The sequence below is a fragment of the Chelonia mydas genome, chromosome 11 (assembly GCF_015237465.2).
Source record: "Chelonia mydas isolate rCheMyd1 chromosome 11, rCheMyd1.pri.v2, whole genome shotgun sequence".
NCBI lineage: Eukaryota > Metazoa > Chordata > Testudines > Cheloniidae > Chelonia > Chelonia mydas.
Window position 1 is genome coordinate 8,324,971 of NC_051251.2, and position 22,337 is coordinate 8,347,307.

Consider the following 22,337-nt stretch of genomic DNA (forward strand, 5'->3'; position numbering starts at 1 on the left):
GATAGGGGATGGATCACTTGGTGATTACCTGTTCTCATCATTCCCTCTGGGGCACCTGGCATTGGCCACTGTCGAAAGACAGGATACTGGGCTAGATGGACCTTTGGTCTGACCCAGTATGGCCACTTTTATGGTCTTATGTATTGCTAATGATATGTGAGGCAGAAAAAGCATAGCTAGAAAAAAATCTTTTAAAATGCAAAGAATGCAAATCTTTTCATTTTAATGCCTTTTATTATTGTTTATAAGGAAAAATAGGATTCTAAAATATTTGTTGGCCAATAATTAATATTCATAAAGTGCTTTGAGATGCCCAAATCAGAGGTAATTATCGGAGTGTAGTTGATTATCACTGTTTTTTATGATGAAGTCTGAATTACATTTGAACAAATTTTGTATTCCTGATAAGAAAAATGAAACCCGTCAGCTCACCCAGATCCAGTATGTAGCATGGCCTGATCATGGGGTTCCTGATGATTCCAGTGACTTCCTGGATTTTGTGTGTCTTGTACGAAAAAAGAGGGCTGGCAGAGAAGAACCTGTTGTTGTTCATTGCAGGTATTTGTTTTTTCTAACTTTCCTAAATAGTCTAACTGAATGCCTCTTCTTGAGCGCTTTCTTCTCTATTTTATTTAGTCTTTTATTGTTCACCATTTCTGATTAAATTCAGTTATAAATTTCATTGCGTTCCTGTTAGAGGAAAGAGACAAGGGGATTTAAAATTTGAATTGAACAGTTACCCATAATTCTACATACCTTTTGATATTAGCTTCACACTTGAGTGAGCAGTTTTCAGAATCAAATGCACTGTCATGTTACATATAGGTAAAATGCCTGTGGATAGTAATGATCATGATAATCCTAGAGGGAGAAGAAACCACTTCCCATTTAGGAAACTGCTATACATACAGTGCCTGTGAACTGCAAAATTCAAAAAGAACTAGATAAATCTTATATCCATAAGGGCAAGATATCTCTCTCTCTAGCATATACGGTAGTGACATAAATCACTTTTTCACTGAAGTCTGTCTTCTCTCCAGTACTGAATATTTGTGTGTCCATTTTTATCAGATTCAAATATTTCTTAACATTTGAGTACTTTGGCATGAATGGAAACAACTGTATTCATGTTTTCTTTAATATTCTATGTAAATCTGAAATACACCTTAATGTGCTGCTCTTATTCAATAGTTTTTAGTGACAGTTAACATTTCATCCTTCACATTTAGAATCCATTTAACACAGAATCTCCACAGCACTTAATGTAAGTACAAGACCGGAATAATACTTAATGCCAATTTTTGTCTTCAAATCAACATGCACATCACCCACTGACTTCTTTGAGAGTTGCAGGCATGCATATGTGAATAGGCTTTGGCCCTTTCATCTTCAAAATGCTGTACAAACAGTAACCCTTACGATCTAACCTGTCAAGTAGTATACCCATTTTATAGATGGGGAAACTGAGACAGACACTAAAGGGACAACGTGAACTTAATTTTTTTATCTACTGTTTTTACAAGTCAGAGCTAAGATTATTATAACTGGAAGAGATTAGAGCAAAAATTGTTGTTGTTTTTTCCAGTATATTTACTTTGTGCATTTGATAGCCTCTTGTGTATTGTCAATTTCTCCTGGTTTTGTTTGGGTGTTTCACACAGGAATGGGAGGGAAATACATTTTCTTCTGCCCAAGGCAAAGCTTGGGCATTGTGGCAGTGCAGAATACCAACACCTCTTTTTCTCCAGAATCTTAACTTTAACATATTTTATTTATTTTTTTTAAGTATGTTTCTAGCTCATAGACTTTAAGGTCAGAAGGGACCATTATGATCATCTAGTCTGACCTCCTGCACAACGCAGGCCACAGAATCTCACCCACCCACTCCTGCAATAAACCTCTCACCTATGTCTGAGCTATTGAAGTCCTCAAATCATGGTTTAAAGACTTCAAGAGAATCCTCCAGCAAGTGACCCATGCCCCATGCTGCAGGGGAAGGCAAAAAAAACCCCAGGGCCTCTGCCAATCTTGCCAATCTGCCAATCAGATTCCTTCCCGACCCCAAATATGGCGATCAGCTGAACCCTGAGCATGTGGCCAAGACTCACCAGCCAGATACCCAGGAAAGAATTCTCTGTAATAGCTCAGAGCCCACCACATCTAACATCCCATTGCGCCCATTTACCACTAATAGTCAAAGATCAATTAATTGCCAAAATCATGTTATCCCATCATACCATCTCCTCCATAAATTTATCGAGCTTAATCTTGAAGCCAAATAGGTCTTTTGCCCCCACTGCTTCCCTTGGAAGGCTGTTCCAGAACTTCACTCCTCTGATGGTTAGAAACCTTCGTCAAGTTTCAAGCCTAAACTTCTTGATGGCCAGTTTATATCCATTTGTTTTTGTGTCCACATTGGTACTGAGCTTAAATAATTCCTCTCCCTTCCGGGTATTTATCCCTCTAATATATTTATAGAGAGCAATCATATCTCCCCTCAGCCTTCTTTTGGTTAGGCTAAACAAGGCAAGTTCCTTGAGTCTCCTTTCATAAGACAGGTTTTCCATTCCTCAGATCATCCTAGTAGCCCTTCTCTGTACCTGTTCCAGTTTGAATTCATCCTTCTTAAACATGGGAGACCAGAACTGCAACCAGTATTCCAGATGAGGTCTCACCAGTGCCTTGTATAACGGTACTAACACCTCCTTATCTCTACTGGAAATACCTCGCCTGATGCATCCCAAGATCGCATTAGCTTTTTTCATGGCCAGATCACATTGGCGGCTCATAGTCATCCTGTGGTCAACCAATACTCCAAGGTCCTTCTCCTCTGTTACTTCCAATTGATGCATCCCCGTCTTATAATTAAAATTCTTGTTATTAATCCCTAAATGCATGATCTTGCACTTTTCACTATTAAATTTCATCCTATTACTATTACTCCAGTTTACAAAGTCATCCAGATCTTCCTGTATGATATCACGGTCCTTCTCTGAATTGGCAATACCTCCCAGCTTTGTGTCATCCGCAAACTTTATTAGCACACTCCCACTTTTTTGCCAAGGTCAGTAATAAAAAGATTAAATAAGATTGGTCTCAAAACTGATCCCTGGTAACCTCCTTCCAGCCTGACAGTTCACCTTTCAGTGTGACGCATTGTAGTCTCCCCTTTAACCAGTTCCTTATCCACCTTTCAATTTTCATATTGATCCCCATCTTTTCCAATTTAACTAATAATTTCCCATGTGGCACCGTATCAAACACCTTACTGAAATCTAGGTAAACTAGATCCACTGCATTTCCTTTGTCTAAAAAATCTGTCACTTTCTCAAAGAAAGAGATCAGATTGGTTTGGCACAATCTACCTTTTGTAAAACCATATTGTATTTTGTCCCAATTACCATTGACCTCAGTGTCCTTAAGTACTTTCTCCTTCAAAATTTTTTCCAAGACCTTGCATACTACAGCTGTCAAACTAACAGGCCTGTAGTTACCCAGCTCACTTTGTTTTCCTTTCTTAAAAATAGGAACTGTGTTAGCAATTCTCTAGTCATACAATACAACCCCTGAGTTTACAGATTCATTAAAAATTCTTGCTAATGGGCTTGCAATTTCATGTGCCAGTTCCTTTAATATTCTTGGATGAAGATTATCTGGGCCCCCCGATTTAGTCCTATTAAGCTGTTCAAGTTTGGCTTCTACCTCGGATGTGGTAATATCTACCTCCATATCCTCATTCTCATTTGTCATCCTACCATTATCCCTAAGCTCCTCATTAGCCTCATTAAAGACTGAGGCAAAGTATTTGTTTAGCTATTGGGCCATGCCTAGATTATCCTTAACCTGCACTCCATCCTCAGTGTTTAGCGGTCCCACCTCTTCTTTCCTGTTTTTTCCTTCTTACTTATATGGCTATAGAACCTTTTACTATTGGTTTTCATTCCCTTTGCAAGGTTCAACTCTACATGACTTTTAGCCTTTCTCACTTTATCTCTACATGTTCTGACCTCAACAAGGTAGCTTTCCTTGCTGATCCCTCCCATCTTCCACTCCCTGTGTGCTTTCTGCTTTTTCTTAATCACCTCTCTGAGATGCTTGCTCATCCAGCTTGGTCTACAACTCCTGCCTATGAATTTTTTCCCCTTTCTTGGGATTCAGGCTTCTGATAGCTTCTGCAACTTTGACTTGAAGTAATCCCAGCCCTCCTCTGTCTTTAGATCCGTAAGTGCTTCAGACCAATCCACTTCCCTAACCAATTTCCTTAATTTTTTAAAGTTAGCCCTTTTGAAATCAAAAACCCTCATCGCAGATTTATTTTTGTTTATCCTTCCATTCAGTTTGAACTGAATTAGCTCATGATCATTTGAGCCAAGGTTGTCCCCTACAACTATTTCTTCTATGAGGTCCTCACTACTCACTAAAACCAAATCTAATATGGCATCCCCTCTTGTTGGTCAGCAACTATTTGATGAAGGAATCCATCAGCTATCGCATCTAGGAAAATCTGAGCCCTATTATTATTACTAGCACTTGTCCTCCAGTCTATAATCTGGGAAGTTAAAGTCTCCCATGATCACTCAGTTCCCATTAGTATTTACTTCATTAAAAACATTAAAGAGGTCTCTGTCCATATCCAAATTAGATCCCAGCAGTCTACAGCACACCCCAAGCACTATCCCGGGGAGGCTCTAGTAGCTTTCTTCCCCAATGTGATTTTTGCCCAGATGGACTCTGTCTTATCCATTCCATTGCTTCTTATTACTTTACTGTCTACCTCATCGTTGATATACAATGCTACTCCACCACCTTTACCCTTATTTCTGTCTTTCCTAAACAGCACATACCCTTCAATACCTGTACTCCAGTCGTGATGACTATTCCACCATTATTTCTGTTATCCCTATAATATCTGGTTTCACTTCCTGCACCAGTAGCTCTAGTTCCTCCATTTTGTTACCTAGGCTCCTCGCATTGGTGTACAAACATCTTAATTTTTGCTGTTTGGCCTCACTCACTTTTTTCACCCGATTAGGCACGGACATTCTACCGCCAGTATGACCTATTAGACTGGTATCAACGCTGCCCTTCCTCCTTATGTCCATTCTCCATCCCACGGCTGTATTCTTTCTTTTTTCATTTTCTTCCCTCTCAGTGTTAAAATCTGGCATGGAGATTACCTGGACATCTCCCAACCATCTCCCCCAGATTCCTAGTTAAAAGCTCTGTTAATCAGTTGTGCAAGCCTCCATCTTAGAAGTCTATTTCCCTCCCTACTCAGATGGAGCCCATCCTGAGAGAACGGTCCTCTGTCCATGAATGCCTCCCAGTGGCCATACATCCCAAAGCCCTCCTTATAGCACCACTGCCTGAGCCATCTGTTGATAGTCATTATCTTGTCACACCTTTGTTGCCCTTCTCTGGGAACAGGCAGAATCCCACTAATCACCTGAGCCTCGATTTCCTTAAGCGTCTTCTCCAGCCTGGCATAGTCTCCCTTAATAGGTTCCAGCGAGAATCTATCGGTATCATTTGTTCCCACGTGAAGGACGATCAGTGGATTCTTTCCCGCTCCCTTTAGAATCCTCTTCAACCTCAGGTCCACATCCCGTATCTTAGCACCCGGTAGACAGCACACCCTTCTGTTCTCTGGATCAGCTCTGGTTACAGGCCTGTCCATCCTTCTCAGTAAAGAGTCCCCAGTCATGTAGACCTGCCTTTTCCTGGTGACGGTGCAATTCTCCGGTCTATCCCCTGTTCCCTCTGGCTGCAAGTCCTTTCGATTCCTATTCTCCCTTGTAATCCTCTTCAACCCGTCCTGTATCCTCCTGGGGCTCATATTTGGTGTTGCCTCCATTGACTCTTCCCCTTTTCCTATAGGAGTCGCCGCTCTTCTCTTCCTTGCCCTTCCACCACCAGTGTCCACCTGCTGTATCCCTTCTTCATTTTCCAACTCTGTAAAGCTGTTCTTGAGCTCTGTTTCTCCTTCACTAGCTGTTGTGGTTACAAAGAAAACCTCAAAAATGTGAACCAGGAATTACTGATGCAGAGCCTGAGGCCATGTCTACACTTACAAGCTTACAGCCATACAGCTGAGCTGCTGCAAGAGTGCTTGTGTAGCTGCATTATGCCAATGGGAGAGAGCTCTCCCATCGACGTAATAAAATCAGCTCGATGAGCAGTGGTAGCTCTCCCGTGACATAGCACTGTGCACACGAGCACTTGTGCAGGCAAAACATATGTCACTAGGGGCGGGTTTTCCACACCTCTGAGCAACAAAAGTTTTGCCAACATAAATGCTAGTGTAGACATGGCCTTAGTTTGTAGAGAGCCCAGAATTATAGCTCCGGGAGGTGTGAAGTGCCTCATTCATCTCAGGGAGGTGTTAATTCAGCTGCCCAGTGGCGATAACTTTAATGGAAGCGCTGATAGCTATTTCATGCTTCATGGAAGAAAAGAGTGGGAGGATCACAGACCTTGTACAGTTTACTGTGTGTGATATCTCATGAGGGTAACTCAGGTGGGTGGCATTTTAGAGATACTATCACATTTCTTCCTCAGTCAAGAAGGACCCATACCCAAGGAGCCTATGAGTGCCCATGGGCATATTCAAGCCCCACTCAGGGGACTCAAGCTCAAGGATTCCAGGGATGTCATGTGATGCACATATTTTGAATATCTGCCAAATCTATTGTGGTGGTTTCTCGTTTTGGCGACTCACGTGACTGGAACTTACTTTCCCGGAAGAGCGTGGAAGAATACCACCACCTTTTTTTTCTCCAGTTTGATCCCAAGAAAATAGAAAAAACTGCAGAACCATTAGAGTGGATCTTCCCTTCCTTGCAATAACAGACAAAAGTGATTGTAAAGCCACAAAAATTGGCAGGAAGACTTTGTAAAGCTATTGGTATATTAAACTACATTTTTTTAAACTTGTGTCCAACTCTTTGAATACAGTACTTATGCCACAGAACTATTAATGTGTGGCCTAGACAGACCAAAAAGAGTTAATATCAGCCATTTAAAAATCTGTATATCTGAACATTAATTGCTGCTAAGGGAGAACTATAGAGAGAGAAATTGTCAACATTTATGTTCTTTACAAATCAGTGACTTCCCAGGAAATAACTGCTGCTTCCTCGAGTAGTGTCCCTGTGGGTGCTCCAGTGTAGGTACTCATGCATCCCTGCACTGCTGATCGGAGAATTTTGGTATCAGTATCCATTCGGCCTGCACATGTGTTGTCCCCTCCTCATGCTCTGCCACAAGGCTAACCAGCCTTGCACGGGCAAACCCTTCTCAATTCCTTCTCAACCGCCCCTGGCTAGAGACGGAGATATTAGCTGTCCGTTCATCGGATCATGAACCCTATTGTTCAAACCTAGTTATTTACTAATCTTTCTTTTGTGAGTTTAGAGTTTCATTCGTTTTTTTCTTTAAAAAAACAAACAAAAACCCAACTTTATTTACTACTTCCCCTTTTTCTGGGAACTACCCCTGTGTGGAGTATGCCTGGTTCACCAGGATTTAAGAGGTGCCTCTCCTATAAACAGCCATCCCTGTAATGGACGGACATTCCTATTGTGTCCATTGCCTCAGGGAAAGCCATATTCCCCAGAAGTGTGTTTTTTGTCAACAGCTGAAGCTGCGATCTCGAAAGGACAGAGAACTGCGACTAAAACTCCTTCTAACAGAGGCAGCTGTCCAACCATCTTCAGACCCGCATCAAGATTCACCCAGAAGACAGGAATCTTCACCTGACTAGGCTGCCCTTTGAACCCATTGCCACTTGTTTGCTCACATACCTGTCTATGAAGACAGCATTCCTAGTGGCAATCACCTTGGCGAGGAGAATGGGGGAGATAGCAGCACTGAAGGCACACCGCCCTAATACAGTATTCTTTCGGGACAAGGTTACTAGCAGACCACACCCGAAGTTTATCCCCAAGGTGACCTCCTCTTTTCACATAAACCAACTGATTCACCTCCTGACCTTTTACCCTAAGCCTTACTGTGATAACATGGAGGTTATGCTGCACACACTAGACATTAGAAGAGTCCTGGCCTTTTACCTGACAGGATGAAGGCCTTTAGGAAATCTCCTAAGCTCTTCCTTTCCATTGCAGAAAGGTCTAAAGGTGCAGCAGTATTGGCCCAGAGACTCTCCAGATGGGTCTCTAACTGTATCAAAAACTGCTATCAGGTTTGCAACCTAGTACCTCCATCTAGAACCACAGGCACTCCACAAGGTTGGTTTCCTCCTCTGTCACATTCCTCAAGAATGTCCCTATCTCGGAAATCTGCAGGGAAGCAACCTGGGCATCTGCGCATACCTTTGCAGAACACTATGCTATTTCTGGGGGACTCTGCTTCTGGTGCTATCTTTGGCTCCACAGTATTGTCATCCACAGCAGACTTGACTCTGGAGCCCCAGCCCCCCATTAAGGATGCTGCTTGGGAGTCACTTACAGTGGAGCATCCATAGGGACCCTACTTGAAGAAGAAGAGGAAGTTGGTCACCTTGTGCAGTAACTGGCTCTTTGAGATATGTGTCGCTATGGGTGCTCCACAACCCACCCTCCTTTCCTCTGCTTCGGAGTTCTTGTCAGGTACTCTGCGGTAGAGAAGGAACTGATCGAGGTTTGCCCGTGCAATGGTGCTTAGCCTCATGGCAGAACATGAAGAGGGGACAGCGCATGTGCAGGCCGAACAGACACTGCTACCAAAGTTCTCTGATCAGGAGCGCAGGGACACAAGCACACCTACAGTGGAGCATTCATAGGGGGACACATCTCGAAAAACCATCATAACTGCACAAGGGGAGTAACTTCCTCTTTCTCTGCTTTGTTATCAAACAGCATTAACATATGGGGAATTGAAAGTGAGTGCTAACCTGAATTATAAGGACTAATTATTCTGTTTTAGGGTTGGATACATTTTTTCTAATTTTCTAAAATAATTTTATTCTTTATAATGAAGGATACACTAAATCTTGGTACAGTGAATTTCTATCTTGATATTTGGAGCATTATGCATAGAAATCCTGAGTATATCCCTAGCTTCTTTTTGTTGAGCAGTTTTTCATACAATATTGTATTTGCCCCTAATGATAAAGTTCTATTCGAACCACTACATTATACGATAACCTTTGATGCCACCTTCTGGACAGAATTATAAAGAAACATATTAAAGTTTTGTGGAATATTTTAATTCTAAATTGTATTTAAAAATAAAACTGATCAAGGTAAGTTACAGTTTCTTTATTAATGTGTAGTTATAAGATTCAATTTGTTTAAAAGCAAACACTTCCACTTTAGCCTGAAGCGCCTTCAAATTGTATCAGTTAAGATACATATAATGACACAAATACAGGTTCCCGATCATATTGACAAATGGAAAATACAGTACCAAGTGTGTGTTTTCTTGTAATTTGTCTTAATATGAAACATTTTAATTTAAAACAACATGTTTACCATGCTCAAGAGTAAGTTGCCTCAGTTTTAGGTGTTCTCTGAGGTTTCCTAACTCTGGAAGAGTGTGTACATACACATAAAGAAATTAAAAGTAAGCCTTTTTTGTTTTTAATTTTGAATAAATATCCTTTCTGTAAGACTTCTCGCTATTTTGCCACTTGGGAACCTTCATGTTGTAGTTTTCCTTTTATTAAAATGTGTTGATACTAGTGGTTGTTTTATTTTTATTATGTAGACAAATCCTTAGAGCCTTTTTGGTGTACAGAAGCAGAATATTGCTAATGCTTATCTACTGAAGCAGAGATTCCTAATTGGAGACTACTTTATTTAAAGTTTAAACATTTTGTCACCAGCTTTTGGTTAGCACATTTCCTATTTATTTATTTTTTACAAGCCAAGGCTTTAGGCCAGCTTCTCCACTCCTTTAAGAGCAGAGTTCAGTGCAGGAATGGAGTTGAGGGACCAAGGGTGGCATGCCATCCCCTGACACTGCCCTGGGGGCCAGTTCTAACAACTATAGGGGCATTTTATGACATCTGAGCAGCATAAAGTGGAATACAGAATCTGGTTCTTCATCTTCAATGCCTAGTTTTTCAGCACTATGCATTGTAATCTCAGCTGGGAATTCACTTCTGATGCCCTGCTATGTGACCATGTCATTAAATAAGTCCTTAGTGGTTGTTTAAATAAAATAATACTACATAGCGTAGTTGTGGATTTTTAGACATCTGATCTAACCAGCCAAAATTTGTCCTCCGCAGCTGCTGGCCTCCAAAGAGACTGCTGTCTATCCAGCAGTGACAGCTTCTCTTTATTCCAAGTTATTTGTCCATAGAAGCAGCATCATGGTATTAATTTCAGCATCATGCAGTTACCCTAGCTTGCTGACTTCACAGGGTTAGTCATAGAATGCACCTGTTCAATTACCACATACAGCAGTCAAGTTAATTTGGGTTGGTGTTGCCCTAATGTGGAAAATAGGACAGGAGTCATTCAGTAAAAAGCTTCTAATGGGGTATTGTGGACTGAAGCACCCCCTCTCTGCCTGATGATTCTGAAAGGGACCATTTGCCGGGGTGAAGAAAGAGCGGGCTCATTAGGCTGAAGGTCCTTTGAAAAGAAATAATTCGAAGGGAACTTCCATGTTAGAACCTGAAGTTCTTCAAGTGCTTGCTCATGCCCATTCCACATTAGGTATGTGTGCTTGCCACATGCACCAGTGCTGGAAGTTTTTCCCTCAGCAGTATCCGTAGGGGAGCGGCTCTGGCACCCTCTGGAGTGGCGCCTGCATAATGCAGTATAAGGGGCGCTGCAAGCTCCCCCCACCTTCAGTTCCTTCTTACCACCAGTGACGGTGCACGGAACGCTAGCCGCTCTTCCTAGCGTTTCTTAGGTTTCGTTCGTATGAAATAGAGTTCTTGTAAAGTTAGCGTACATAGTTGTTGAGTTAGTTAGCCCTTAGCAGTAGTTAGTTTTGTTAGCCCCTGTTGGAGACTTGGACGGGGAATGCGCTGGTCCCCAGGCTTTAAGCCCTGCAGTCATTGCAAATGGCCCATGCCTGTGAGTGATCTGCATAGCAGCTGTCTCAGGTGCCTCGGTGAAAGGCACATAAGTGATAAGTGTCGTATCTTCAAGTCCTTTAAACCTAGGGCGAAGAAAGACTGCGAGATCAGACTCAAAGCGTTCCTGATGGAGTCAGCACTCACTCCGGCCCTGGAGCAAAGGTCTGACTTGGCACCCAGCACCGTGGTATCGGTGCGTAGTGCCCCGCCAGCACCGTCGACGAGTCGGCACCGATCCCCAGCCAAGAAGTTGAAGAAGGCTGGTAGGGGACGGTCTCCTACTCCGTGCAAGGGGAAGGACAGGGATGGGGGTGAGCTAAGACCCATGCCAAGCGGCTCATTTCCCCCGTCAGGATGTCGGGCCTCAGTTCAAGTTGAGCGATGCAACCCACCCTGTTCCTTGCCTGGAAGCCTGGACACAGAGGCGGGCCTTCGTCAGCTTCAGGTGACATTGACGTCTGAAGCACTTCAGGCTGCACAGGAGATCCTGATGCTCGTGTTGCTGCCCACACTGGCCCCATCGGTGCCCAGACCTCACGGTAAACCTGCCTTGGGACTTTCTATCTGCCCTCACCCCAATGGCACCACTCCCCATCGCAGGGGACATCCTGCCACGGTTCACCTGCTTAACGCCGTCATGCCTCGGACTTAGGGAGGCAGATGCATTGGAGTCCTCTACGGCCACTGGACCTTCGGCACCAGCAGTGGGATTCGAGGTAGACCTAGCCAGTTATCTGGCACAGACCCATGGAGGCCTGCGCTCCCCGGCAGGAACGTTGGGACCAGCCCTTCACACTGTGGAACACTGTTACAGATCCCGGGAACAATCAGAAGACCGGAGCCACGGGCCCCGCCAACAATCCCCGAGATCCCCTCGGCACCCAGCCCGTGATACCTCCAGGTCCCGCTCCTTGCCCCAGTACTGGTCTCGAAGCACTAGGCATGGATCTCCGGTCATCCGTCACGGATCTGCTGGTCCCCCAGGTCTCCATGGAGACGCACATCCCGCTCAGACCAGTCCTCCTCTAGGCTTGACCGCGATTATCGCCAGGCACGGAGTCACTGCTCCAGTGGATCCTGGTCACCAGGTAGCAATCGGTCCAGATATGGCTCTGGTATGGAGCAAGGATCCACATCGGCAGGGCAGCCTCCCAGACCCTCGATGCTGTGTGCTCCGTCATTACCAAAACCTGCCCTGTGGCCCCAGGCCCAGTGGCTGGCCCTGTGGTACCCCTGGAACCCATGGGGGTTCACCCGGCCCTCCCAGCCTGCCCACTCAGTGTTGGGAGCCTCGGACAGGCCGGTGGCCTCAATGACCGAACTCCTTCCCGTTCTTGAGGCCCCGGGGGATAAGACCCTGCAAATCCATGTGGACCAAGGGGAACAGCCTGCTGGCCCACTAGTGGGTGCTGTGGAACCTGCGGTACTGGCCTTCTCCTCCTCAGCACCGGACGAGGCCATCACGGAGGCCCATCACCCAGTTCCTCAGGATGACACTACGGCACACCAGGAGCTACTGAAGAGGGTCGCATCCAACCTTGGCCTGCAGGTGAACGAGTTGGAGGAGCAAGCGGACTCCCTGTTCGACGTCCCCTTCTCCACAGCCCCTGCTAGGGTGGCCTCTTCCCCTTCATGAAGGGGTATTGAAGATATCCAGCGCCTTGTGGCAAACCCCCTCCTCTCTGCCCCCCATTTCCAAATGGGCAGAGCTTAAGTACTTTGTCCCGACTAAGGGGCATGAATACCTTTACTCCCATCCAGCCCCAAATTCCCTGGTGGTTGAGGTAGTTAACCACAGGCAAATCCAGGGGCAACCTAGAGCTACCCCCAAAAATAAAGACTTCAGGAGACTGGACTTGTTCAGAAGGAAAATGTATTCCTCGTCTAGCTTACAGTTGAGGGTGGCCAACCACCAGGCCCTCCTTGGCCCCTACGACTTTAATATGTGGGAAACCACAGCCAAGTTCAAAAATCCTCCTGGAAGGTTCCCGTAAAGAATTCCGGGCGATCCTTAACGAGGGCACGGCCGCTGCTGGGGCGGCCCTTCAAGTGGTGGCAGACTCCGCCGCCTGCACCCTGGTGTCCGCCATCTCCATGTGGCGAGTATCCTGGCTGCTCCTCTCTGGGTTGTCCTCTGAGGCTCAGCAGTCGATTCAGGACCTCCCCTTCGATGGCCAGGCCCTGTTTGCGAAGCAGACAGACAACAAATTACATGGACTGAAGGACTCCCCAGCCACCCTAAAAACACTGGGGCTCTAACTTCTGGGCCCAGCATGTAAGGATTTCAAACCGCAACTATGCCAGGGGAAAGGAAGCCAGCTCCAGCAGGACCCGCTGCACAAAAAGCCCAAGGGCTATAGACAGAGCACGAGCCACCTGCCCCCACCCTCTGCCCAGTCGGGCTCAAACCACTCCAAGCAAGGCGCTAAAAGGTCGTTTTGAGGGTACGCGCAAAGGCAACCTACCAGTCTATTCCCTGGATCCAGTTTTTCCAATTTTTTGCAACCACCTTTCCTTTTTCCTCCCAGCGTGGTCAGCAATAACTTCGGGCTTCTGGGTCCTCAGTATGGTGGCACACGGTTACACCCTCCAATTTATTTCCACCACCCCCATCCCTGTCCCTCTTTAGGGACCATTCTTACAAGAGTCTTCTCGAGCAGGAGGTTCAGGGGTTCTTACAGCTGGGGGCGGTGGAGGAGGTCCCATTTCCTTATCAGAACAAGGGTTTCTATTCCTGGTATTTTCTGATCCCAAAGGCCAAGGGTGGTCTGCATCCTATCCTGGACCTGTGAGACCTCAACAGATACCTAAAGAACTAAAGTTTCACATGGTCTCCCTGGCCTCCATTATCCCCTCCTTGGATCCGGGAGACTGGAATGCCGCCCTCAACCTGAAAGATGCATACTTTCACTTAACGATCTTCCCAGGACACAAACGCTTTCTCTGTTTTATGGTGGGTTTGGCCCACTACCAGTTTGCAGTCCTTCTGTTTGGCCTGGCTACAGCACCAAGGGTGTTTATCCAAGTGCATGGCGGTAGTCGCAGCCTACCTCAGGCGTTGGAGTATCCAGATTTACCCGTACCTCGACCACTAGCTGGTCAAAGGCAGTTACAAGGCTCAGGTCCAACGCAACATTGCTGTATTACAAGCCACATGCTGCTCATTGGGACTACTGGTCAACCACAAAAAGTCCACATTAGTTCCACTTCAAAGGATAGAATTCACTGGGGCCGTGCTCGGCTTGACCAGGGCAAGAGCGTTCCTGCCGTTAGAACGGACCTCATCGCGGAGGTGTCTGCATTTCCACTGACATTGGCCAGGGTGTGCCTGTGCCTGCTAGGCCACATGGCAGCTTGCACATACGTGGTCCGCCATGCTAGGCTCCACAATGGCCGGTATCAACCTATTTCCAATCCAGGGACCACCTGGAGAAAATTGTCACCATTCCCCTGGCAGTTGTCACCTCTCTGCAGTGATAGACTGATCGCGAGAAGGTCCTGGAAGGAGTCCTGTTCAACATCCCACCATCTGTCGAGCTAGTGTCAGACGCTTCAGACCTCGGTTGGGGGGTGCACCTTGGACATCTCCAGACCTGGGGGATGTGGACCCCAGAGGAGGCAGCGTTACACATAAACATCAAGGAGCTCAGAAATGTATGGCTGGCCTGCGGTGTCTTCCTGCCATACCTCTTGGGCAAAGTGGTGAGAGTCCTGACAGACAATACAGCCTCGATGTTCTACATCAACAAGCAAGGAGGAGCGCGCTCGTTGGCTCTCTGCCAAGAGGCTCTCCCTCTCTGGGACTTCTGCATCAGCCATGGCATCCATCTGGAAGCTGGTCACCTCCGATGCATCAGGAATGCCCGAGCAGATCACCTCAGCAGGGACTTCTCCTCTTACCATGAGTGGTCGCTCCACCCGGAGGTGGCCTGCATGATCCTCCAGAGGTGGGGAACTCCCCAAGTAGATCTGTTTGCCACCAAGCAAAACAGAAAGTACCATCTGTTTTGCTCCTGGCAGGGCCTGAGCAAGAGCTCCATCTCCGATGCCTTCCTCTGGTCGTGGGCTGAGGATCTGATGTATGCATTCCCTCTGGTCAGCTGGGTCCTAGTAAAGATCAAGAGGGACAAAGCACAGGTTATCGTGATCGCCCCTGCGTGGTCTCGCCAACACTGGTTCGGCACGCTCATGAACATGGCGGTGGACCCTCCCTGGTCCCTTCCCTACCATCCAGACCTACTGTCACAGGATCACCTTCGGCTCCTACACCCCGACCTCGAGACTCTACACCTCTCGGCGTGGATGCTCTGTGGTTGAATTCGGAGGCGCGTACCTGCTTGGAGGAGGTCCAGCAGGTCCTCCTGGGAAGTAGGAAGCCATCCACGAGACTAACTTACCTGGCCAAGTGGACGAGGTTTTCCTGCTGGACATCAGAGTGTGGCATTTCTCCCTCGCGTTCTTCAGTGCAGTCCACCTTGGACTACTTACTGCAGCTCAGAAACCAGGGTCTGGCTCATTTTTCCATCAGAGTGCACCTTGCAGCCATCTCCGCATTCCACCAGCCGATCCAAGGTCAGACGGTCTTGTCTCATGATATGACTGTCAGGTTCCTGAGGGGCCTCGAGAGGTTTTATCTGCAGGTACGGGCTCCTGTCCCCTAGTGGGACCTTAACATGGTCCTCTCTAGGCTCACCGGCCCGCTTTTCCAGCCGCTGGGCTCCTGCTCCCTTTCCTACTTCCTCCTGGAAGGTCGCTTTCCTGGTGGCAGTGACGTCAGCGAGACAAGTCTCAGAGATTAAGGCCTTGACCTTGGAACCGCTTTACACAGTGTGTTATAAGGACAAAGTCCAGCTGCAGCCCTGCCCCCCCAGCCTTCCTGCTGAAGGTAGTATCTTCCTTCTGCATGAGGCAGGACATATTCCTGGCAGTGTTCTGTCCCAAGCCACACAAGACTGCTGAGGAGAGGACTCTGCATGTGCCAGACGTCCAAAGGGTCTTGGCTCTTTACTTGGAGCGTACCAAGCCTTTCCATAAATCGACCCAGCTCTTCATCGCTACAGCGGATAGGATGAAGGGCCTTCCAGTTTCTTCACAGAGGATTTCCAACTGGTTCACCTCTTGCATAAAGACCTGTTATGAGCTAGCAAAGGTCCTGCCATTGCCAATCGTCAGGGCCCATTCAACTAGAGCGCAGGCATCTACGGCGGCCTTCCTGGAGCACATCCCGATCCAGGACATCTGTAGAGCTGTGATGTGGTCCTCAGTCCACACATTCACATCTCATTATGCCATCACTCAGCAGGCCAGAGATGATGCTGGGTTCGGCAGAGCTGTATTACAATCTGCGCAGTTGTGAACTGCTTGGAGTCGTTTAATGTGGAATGGACATGGGCAAGTACTCAAAGAAGAAAAGACAGTTTCCTGTTCTGTAACTAGTGTTCTTCGAGATGTTGATCATGTCCATTCCACAACACGCCCTCCTTTCCCACTGTCGGAGTTTCCGGCAAGAAGGAACTGAGGGTGGGGGGAGCCGGCAGCTCCCCTTATACCGCACCATGCAGATGCCACTACCCTATGGATACTGCTGTGGGAAAAACTTCCGGCACCGGTGCATGTGGCAAGGATACACACCTAATTTGGAATGGAGATGAGCAACGTATCTCAGAGAGCACCAGTCACGGAACAGGTAACTTGTCTTTTTTTTGTTCACAGCAAGATGATATTGAATGCTATGCAGTGCAGGGCACTTCAGCTCCCATGGTGAGCTGAATAGCTCTCCAGCAATTGGGAGTTTGGGAACCCCTAAAAATAGATTGCTTGGTTATACTGCAGAAAAATATCTTCAGGTTTCATATTCTAGGAGGATAAAGAAATGTGTGGAGATTGCAAAATGCAAATTTATTCAGAAGGGTAAGAGATCAATCCAATGCTTTGAAAATATTCCACTGCATTTTTATATCCAGGAAGGACAGAGCACAAACACTGCTCTTATAGTAGAATGTCATCAGTAACCCTTATTGTAATAATTATAGATCTCTCTTGGGTATATTTAGATAGTGAAGATTTCAGTGTTAAATTTTTTTTTACATTTTAGGAGTATATCATTTTTAAAAAAGAGTTTGAAGAGGGTTAATGAAATGACACATTTTTCTTTTCCAGTGCCGGAATTGGACGTACAGGGGTTCTTATCACTATGGAAACAGCAATGTGTCTCATTGAGTGCAATCAGCCTGTTTATCCATTAGATATTGTGAGAACAATGAGAGATCAAAGGGCCATGATGATCCAAACACCTGTAAGTATCATTCTGGCTACGTTGTAGAAAAGTAATCTAACATTACACAGCAGTTTCATTCTCGCTGAAGACAGTAAGAGGTGCTGGATATTTTGAAAGAGGGCAGTTTAACTGAGAGTGGCTATGGCCTTGGTCCACTGAGAACAATAAGATATCTCGGGGATTTTGAAAGAGAGTGATTCTTCATGAGTTTCTTTGCAGCAGCTTCCGCTGACAGACATACTTTTTTAATAATGAAAATAAATGGCAAAAATCACTGTTAATTCTCAATATTTCTTTTCAAAAGCTATCCTTTGCACCAGACCTGCTCAATGAATGGAGAGAATAGGAAGGTGAAACTAGAGATGTGGGAAGGGAGGGTGACAGGAAGGAACAAGGTACTGGAGTATGTGTGAAGGGAAATGGAAAGAATTTCAAGAAGCAGAAGGAAATTGGAGGAGATGAATTAGGGGGAAGCTGGGTGATACAATCCAGCTGTGTAATTCTGTTCTGGCAATACAAAAAGCAACTTTAACTCTGCCCTGTAGTGACACAATAGAAAGGAACAAGTAGAAGAAATCTAATGTGTCTTTAAAAACCAGTTTAATCTAATCTGGGATTGTAAAATACTTCAAAGGATCACGAGAGGACACCTGTTATCAGGTTTTTTGGGTGTCTTAACTGTGTGTTTCCACATGGATTTTTTTAGCATGTTTGGAGTTTTCCTAGGTTTATAATGCTTGGTTTGGGGATAATTGGAACATCCCTGTAATGTACTTTAGCCTAAATTACTGATTTGTATTGTCTACCTTAATTCTATTTTAAGGTAATTTTTGTTTGGGAAACGGTTTAGAATCTGTTTAAGAACTTTCATTTGTCTTGGAGTCAGAGTCCATCTGACAGCTGTTCAGAGTTGAGCTTAATAGACATAAGGCAAAATTTCAGTGAAATGCATTTCTTTGACTATTACAGCACCAGTGTAACAGACTAAACCAGATTCAGTGTTTGACTCAGGGACTCCCTAAACTCTGCAAGTTGTCATGTCTCTTTAGACTACAATACTTCCTCCTGCCTTTGCACTTCTAGATTGATACATGCACTTTCCACAAGGTGGCACTATGCCACGTTCATGCTTTCCATGTCATAAGTGAAAAGGACTGAGAAGTGTCAATTTTCTAGCGAAATCTTCAAACAGAAAAATATTTATTCTAATATATGTAAATCTAACTATACTGATACACATGTAATGATACAATAAATAATTAAAATTCTAAACCCATGTGACTGGTGTTTGTTTAAGATCTATCATCTGTTCAATAACCAGAGCTAGATAAAGCTGATTTAAGCCATTGGAGAGGTACAAATACTACCTTTCCAGTGGTATACAGTAACTCCTCACTTAACATTATAGTTATGTTCCTGAAAAATGCGACTTTAAGCGAAACGATGTTAAGCAAATCCAATTTCTCCATAAGACTTAATGTAAATGAGGGGCTTAGGTTCCAGGGAAATTTTTTTCACCAGACAAAAGACTATATTATATAGTTTTAAACAAACAATTTAATACTGGTACACAGTGATGATGATTGTGAAGCTTGGTTGAGGTGGAGGAGTCAGAGGGTGGGATATTTCCCAGGGAATGCTTTACTGCAAAATGATGAACTAGCAATTGGCTGAGCCCTCAAGGGTTAACTCTCTCAGCCTACAAGGCAGCAGGAAAGGAGGGAGGGCAGACAGAGACACACCCCTTGTGTGTGTGTTTGAGAGATAGAGATGTGCATTTCCCCTTTAAGTATGAAGAGTGGGGTCAGAAGTACACTGCCTTGTTAATTAGATCAGCAAGCTGAGACTGGACTGCAGCTCTCTCTGTCCCTGTGTCCCCACTGCTCTATGGAAGATGGAGTAAGCAGGGTGCAGGAGCAGGGGGGAGTAGGACACCCTGATATTAGCCCTCCTCTTTTTCCCCTCCCCCCCACAGCAAACAGGAGTCTCGGGGAGCAGCTCCAAGGCAGAGGGCAGGAGCAGCACATGGCGGTGGGGGGAGGGACAGCTGAACTGCTGGCAATTGATAGCCTGCTGAGCAGCTGCTGCACAGGGAACTTAGGAGAGCTGATAGGGGGGCTACAGGTCCACCCTGGTTCCAACCACCCACCAGCTAGCTGCAAGGGGTTGCTGTTCCTGCAAGCAGTGGACAAAGCAGGTGGCTGCCAAACGACATTAGAAGGGAGCATTGCACAACTTTAATTGAGCATGTTCCCTAATTGATCAGCAATGAAACAATGTTAACCAGGACGACTTTGAGTGAGGAGTTCCTGTATATTGTTATACAGCGATCATTTATATCTGTGGCACTTTGCAAGATAGTGGCTGTATTTTATGATCCGCTCTAAGGTATTGTGCTTTTTTTTGTTTAGTTGAGACATGGTTTTAGTAACTTATATCTCAAGAACTGCTAGAATTGAAAATAAAATGCTTTATTAAGAAGCCAGGATTCAAGCTTTTGATGACATAAAGCACTGGTTTCTCATTCTAAAAGTTTGTGAGATATGAGCAACTAATATGTCAAAATTAATGTAAAGGGGAAAAGGCAAGGTAGTTTTGGTACAATATTTCTTAAGGTTTAGAGGTAGGAAAACCTAAGACTAGTTAATCCATGGGGTTGGAGTGAGTCCCTACTCCTCAATAAAGGTACAATTACCAAACGGCTGCTTTTGATGAGGCACAATTCTGCCCTTTCAAGATAGGATGGGTGACCTAAGAGACCTTTTCTATCTCTAACTTATATGATTAAATTATGTTTCTTTTTCAATTAACTTCATCAACTTTCTTTTCAGAGTCAATACAGATTTGTTTGTGAAGCTATTTTGAAGGTGTATGAAGAAGGATTTGTTAAACCTTTAAAGACATCGCTGCATAAATAAGAGCAAAAGGGCTAGGATCCATATTGAAGTATCCTGTCCTCTGTAATAAACTGGCAGCATTCATTGTGCCATAACTCTGCTTGCAGGAAATGGTGTCGGAGAACAATGAAGAATTGACAAAGGACTTTGAAAACTTCAGCACTGTTGCACTTTATGTTGAAACAAAAATCAATCTCTAAAACTCTATTACTTACATGTGTTTGAAGACTTCATTATTTTCATGCTTTGCTCCGAACAAACCATAAATTGAAAGAACTGAGTGTGTTCAGGGTAACTTATGATATCTCATTGTAGTGCCATATACTCCCCTTCTGGTTGAATTGCTACAAACAAGGCTTGGAATTATTTCACTCTGGTATACAACTGCGTCTTTTAAAAACAAAACAAAAATCTACAGTAAGCCATTGTCTCTTCCAGTGCTAGATTTATTTACGGTGTACGGATCCTCACTTTTGTTTTTAAAAACATCAGCAATATTGCCAATATTAGATAGAGACACTGCCTACTGATGCAGCACACTTTGCTCTTCACCCCTATTAGAGACCAGCTGGTTATGAGAGGAAAGCTGGAATCTGTGTTAACCCAGCAGTAGCTGAATAATGTCCACTTACCAGCATCTTGTAAAATATAAACAGCATTTCTCTGAACTGATGGCACAACTTATTTCTGTGTCATAACACTGGTGTATTCCAAATCATGTGACTTAACATTGCATAACGGGAACTAGTGCATGCATTGCGTCTTAACCCCTTAAGTGCCTTGAGACTTACAGCGTATGTCTAATGAAAAGGCACTCATATGACCCTATGGGGAAGGTATTATCCTGTCATATTTATTTTAATGGGTTCATATTTTAATACATGGCCCTTGGTGCTTTGATTATGGTACTGCAAGGGGGTCACAGAATACCATTCCCTTTTTCCTTATACAAATACCTGCATGCTACTGTGGGTAGCAAATCACACCTACTTAATGTGTGAGCATTGTTTGCTGCTGTGAAATTAAATGGAAAACCTGACACATTCCTTCCAATTGGTAACTTATTAGCAGCTGATAATGAAAAGCCAGTAGGTTGTTAGAACTCATTTTACCCTACCATTGAGAAAATCTGTCTCATTTAATTAGATTATAACTTTTTAATACCACTGATATTTAAGGTTAAACTTACCATCAAGTGTGATTAATTCCTTTCCATTATCTGCTAACCAATTATTTTTCTAAGTCTTCATCCGTTGATTTCAAGCCATGTTCGTACTGGACTTTTTAATTATTATTATTATTATTATTATTAAAGTAAGGAATAAAACACTGTCAAATTGTCCCAAAACTTTATTTTACTCTCTTAATGACCCCAGTCATTTTTTCTGTTATCCTTGTATAAAATTAAATTGTTCCATTTTGTGTGCGTTGTTTCTTATTTAAGTCATTAGCATTTTTGTAATGAGCAGTTTGTCTGTTTGATACAGTATCTGAGCTCATTGTAAGCATATGTATATTTTGTCAGTTTTCAATATTTTTTCCAGTTTGGGAGAAGCCAACTGATAAGCAAAGTATTGAGCTTGAAATACAGTAAGTAGGGGTTCAGTCACTTTTTTGACTACCCTTCAGAAACCTAACTTTACATGCCAATATTTAAAAGGTTTGTTATTTTATTGATTTTCTGAAAATTATTATCCGTTCGGTTTTGTTAATAAGCTATATAAAGTGTAGAATTAAAAGATATAAAGTTCTAAACTGAGAAAGTTTAAATATTGTAAAATTCTTCTATATAATATACTCTCTTCAATGGGCATTTAGAAGAGACGACAGTTACAAAATACTTAAGAAAACAGTGAAAGTGAATTCAGGTCAGTTGAAGTCCTAGTTTATGAATCTGTAAACATCAAGAACCATGATGCCAAATAGAAGAGATATAGAGTTTTAAATATTTTTTAGAAATAAAAAGAACATAATTAATATTAGATGGGTTGTAGCCCTTATTTACAAAGAAATTCTGCTATGTATATTTCTAGAGCTGACATTCAATTCAATATTATCCCTCCGTGAACAGGTTAATCTTATTTAGAAGTACAGCGTAAGCTGACTCTACTGCCAGGTAACTGACAACGTG

At 44.2% G+C, this 22,337-nt stretch overlaps 1 protein-coding gene across 8 annotated transcripts in view; it reads left to right on the forward strand.

Annotated features, from left to right (window-relative positions):
- PTPN4 (protein tyrosine phosphatase non-receptor type 4) overlaps positions 1 to 21,630 on the forward strand; it is a 227,403-nt gene extending 205,773 nt beyond the window's left edge. For all 8 annotated transcript variants that reach the window (XM_037912711.2, XM_037912716.2, XM_037912710.2 and 5 more), the window contains 3 exons: positions 410 to 558; positions 17,192 to 17,327; positions 20,141 to 21,630. In XM_037912711.2, coding sequence (XP_037768639.1) covers positions 410 to 558; positions 17,192 to 17,327; positions 20,141 to 20,227 — 372 coding nt within the window. In that variant the 3' untranslated portion in view covers positions 20,228 to 21,630. The remainder of the gene's footprint in view (positions 1 to 409; positions 559 to 17,191; positions 17,328 to 20,140) is intronic.
- Positions 21,631 to 22,337: the final 707 nt, after the last annotated feature.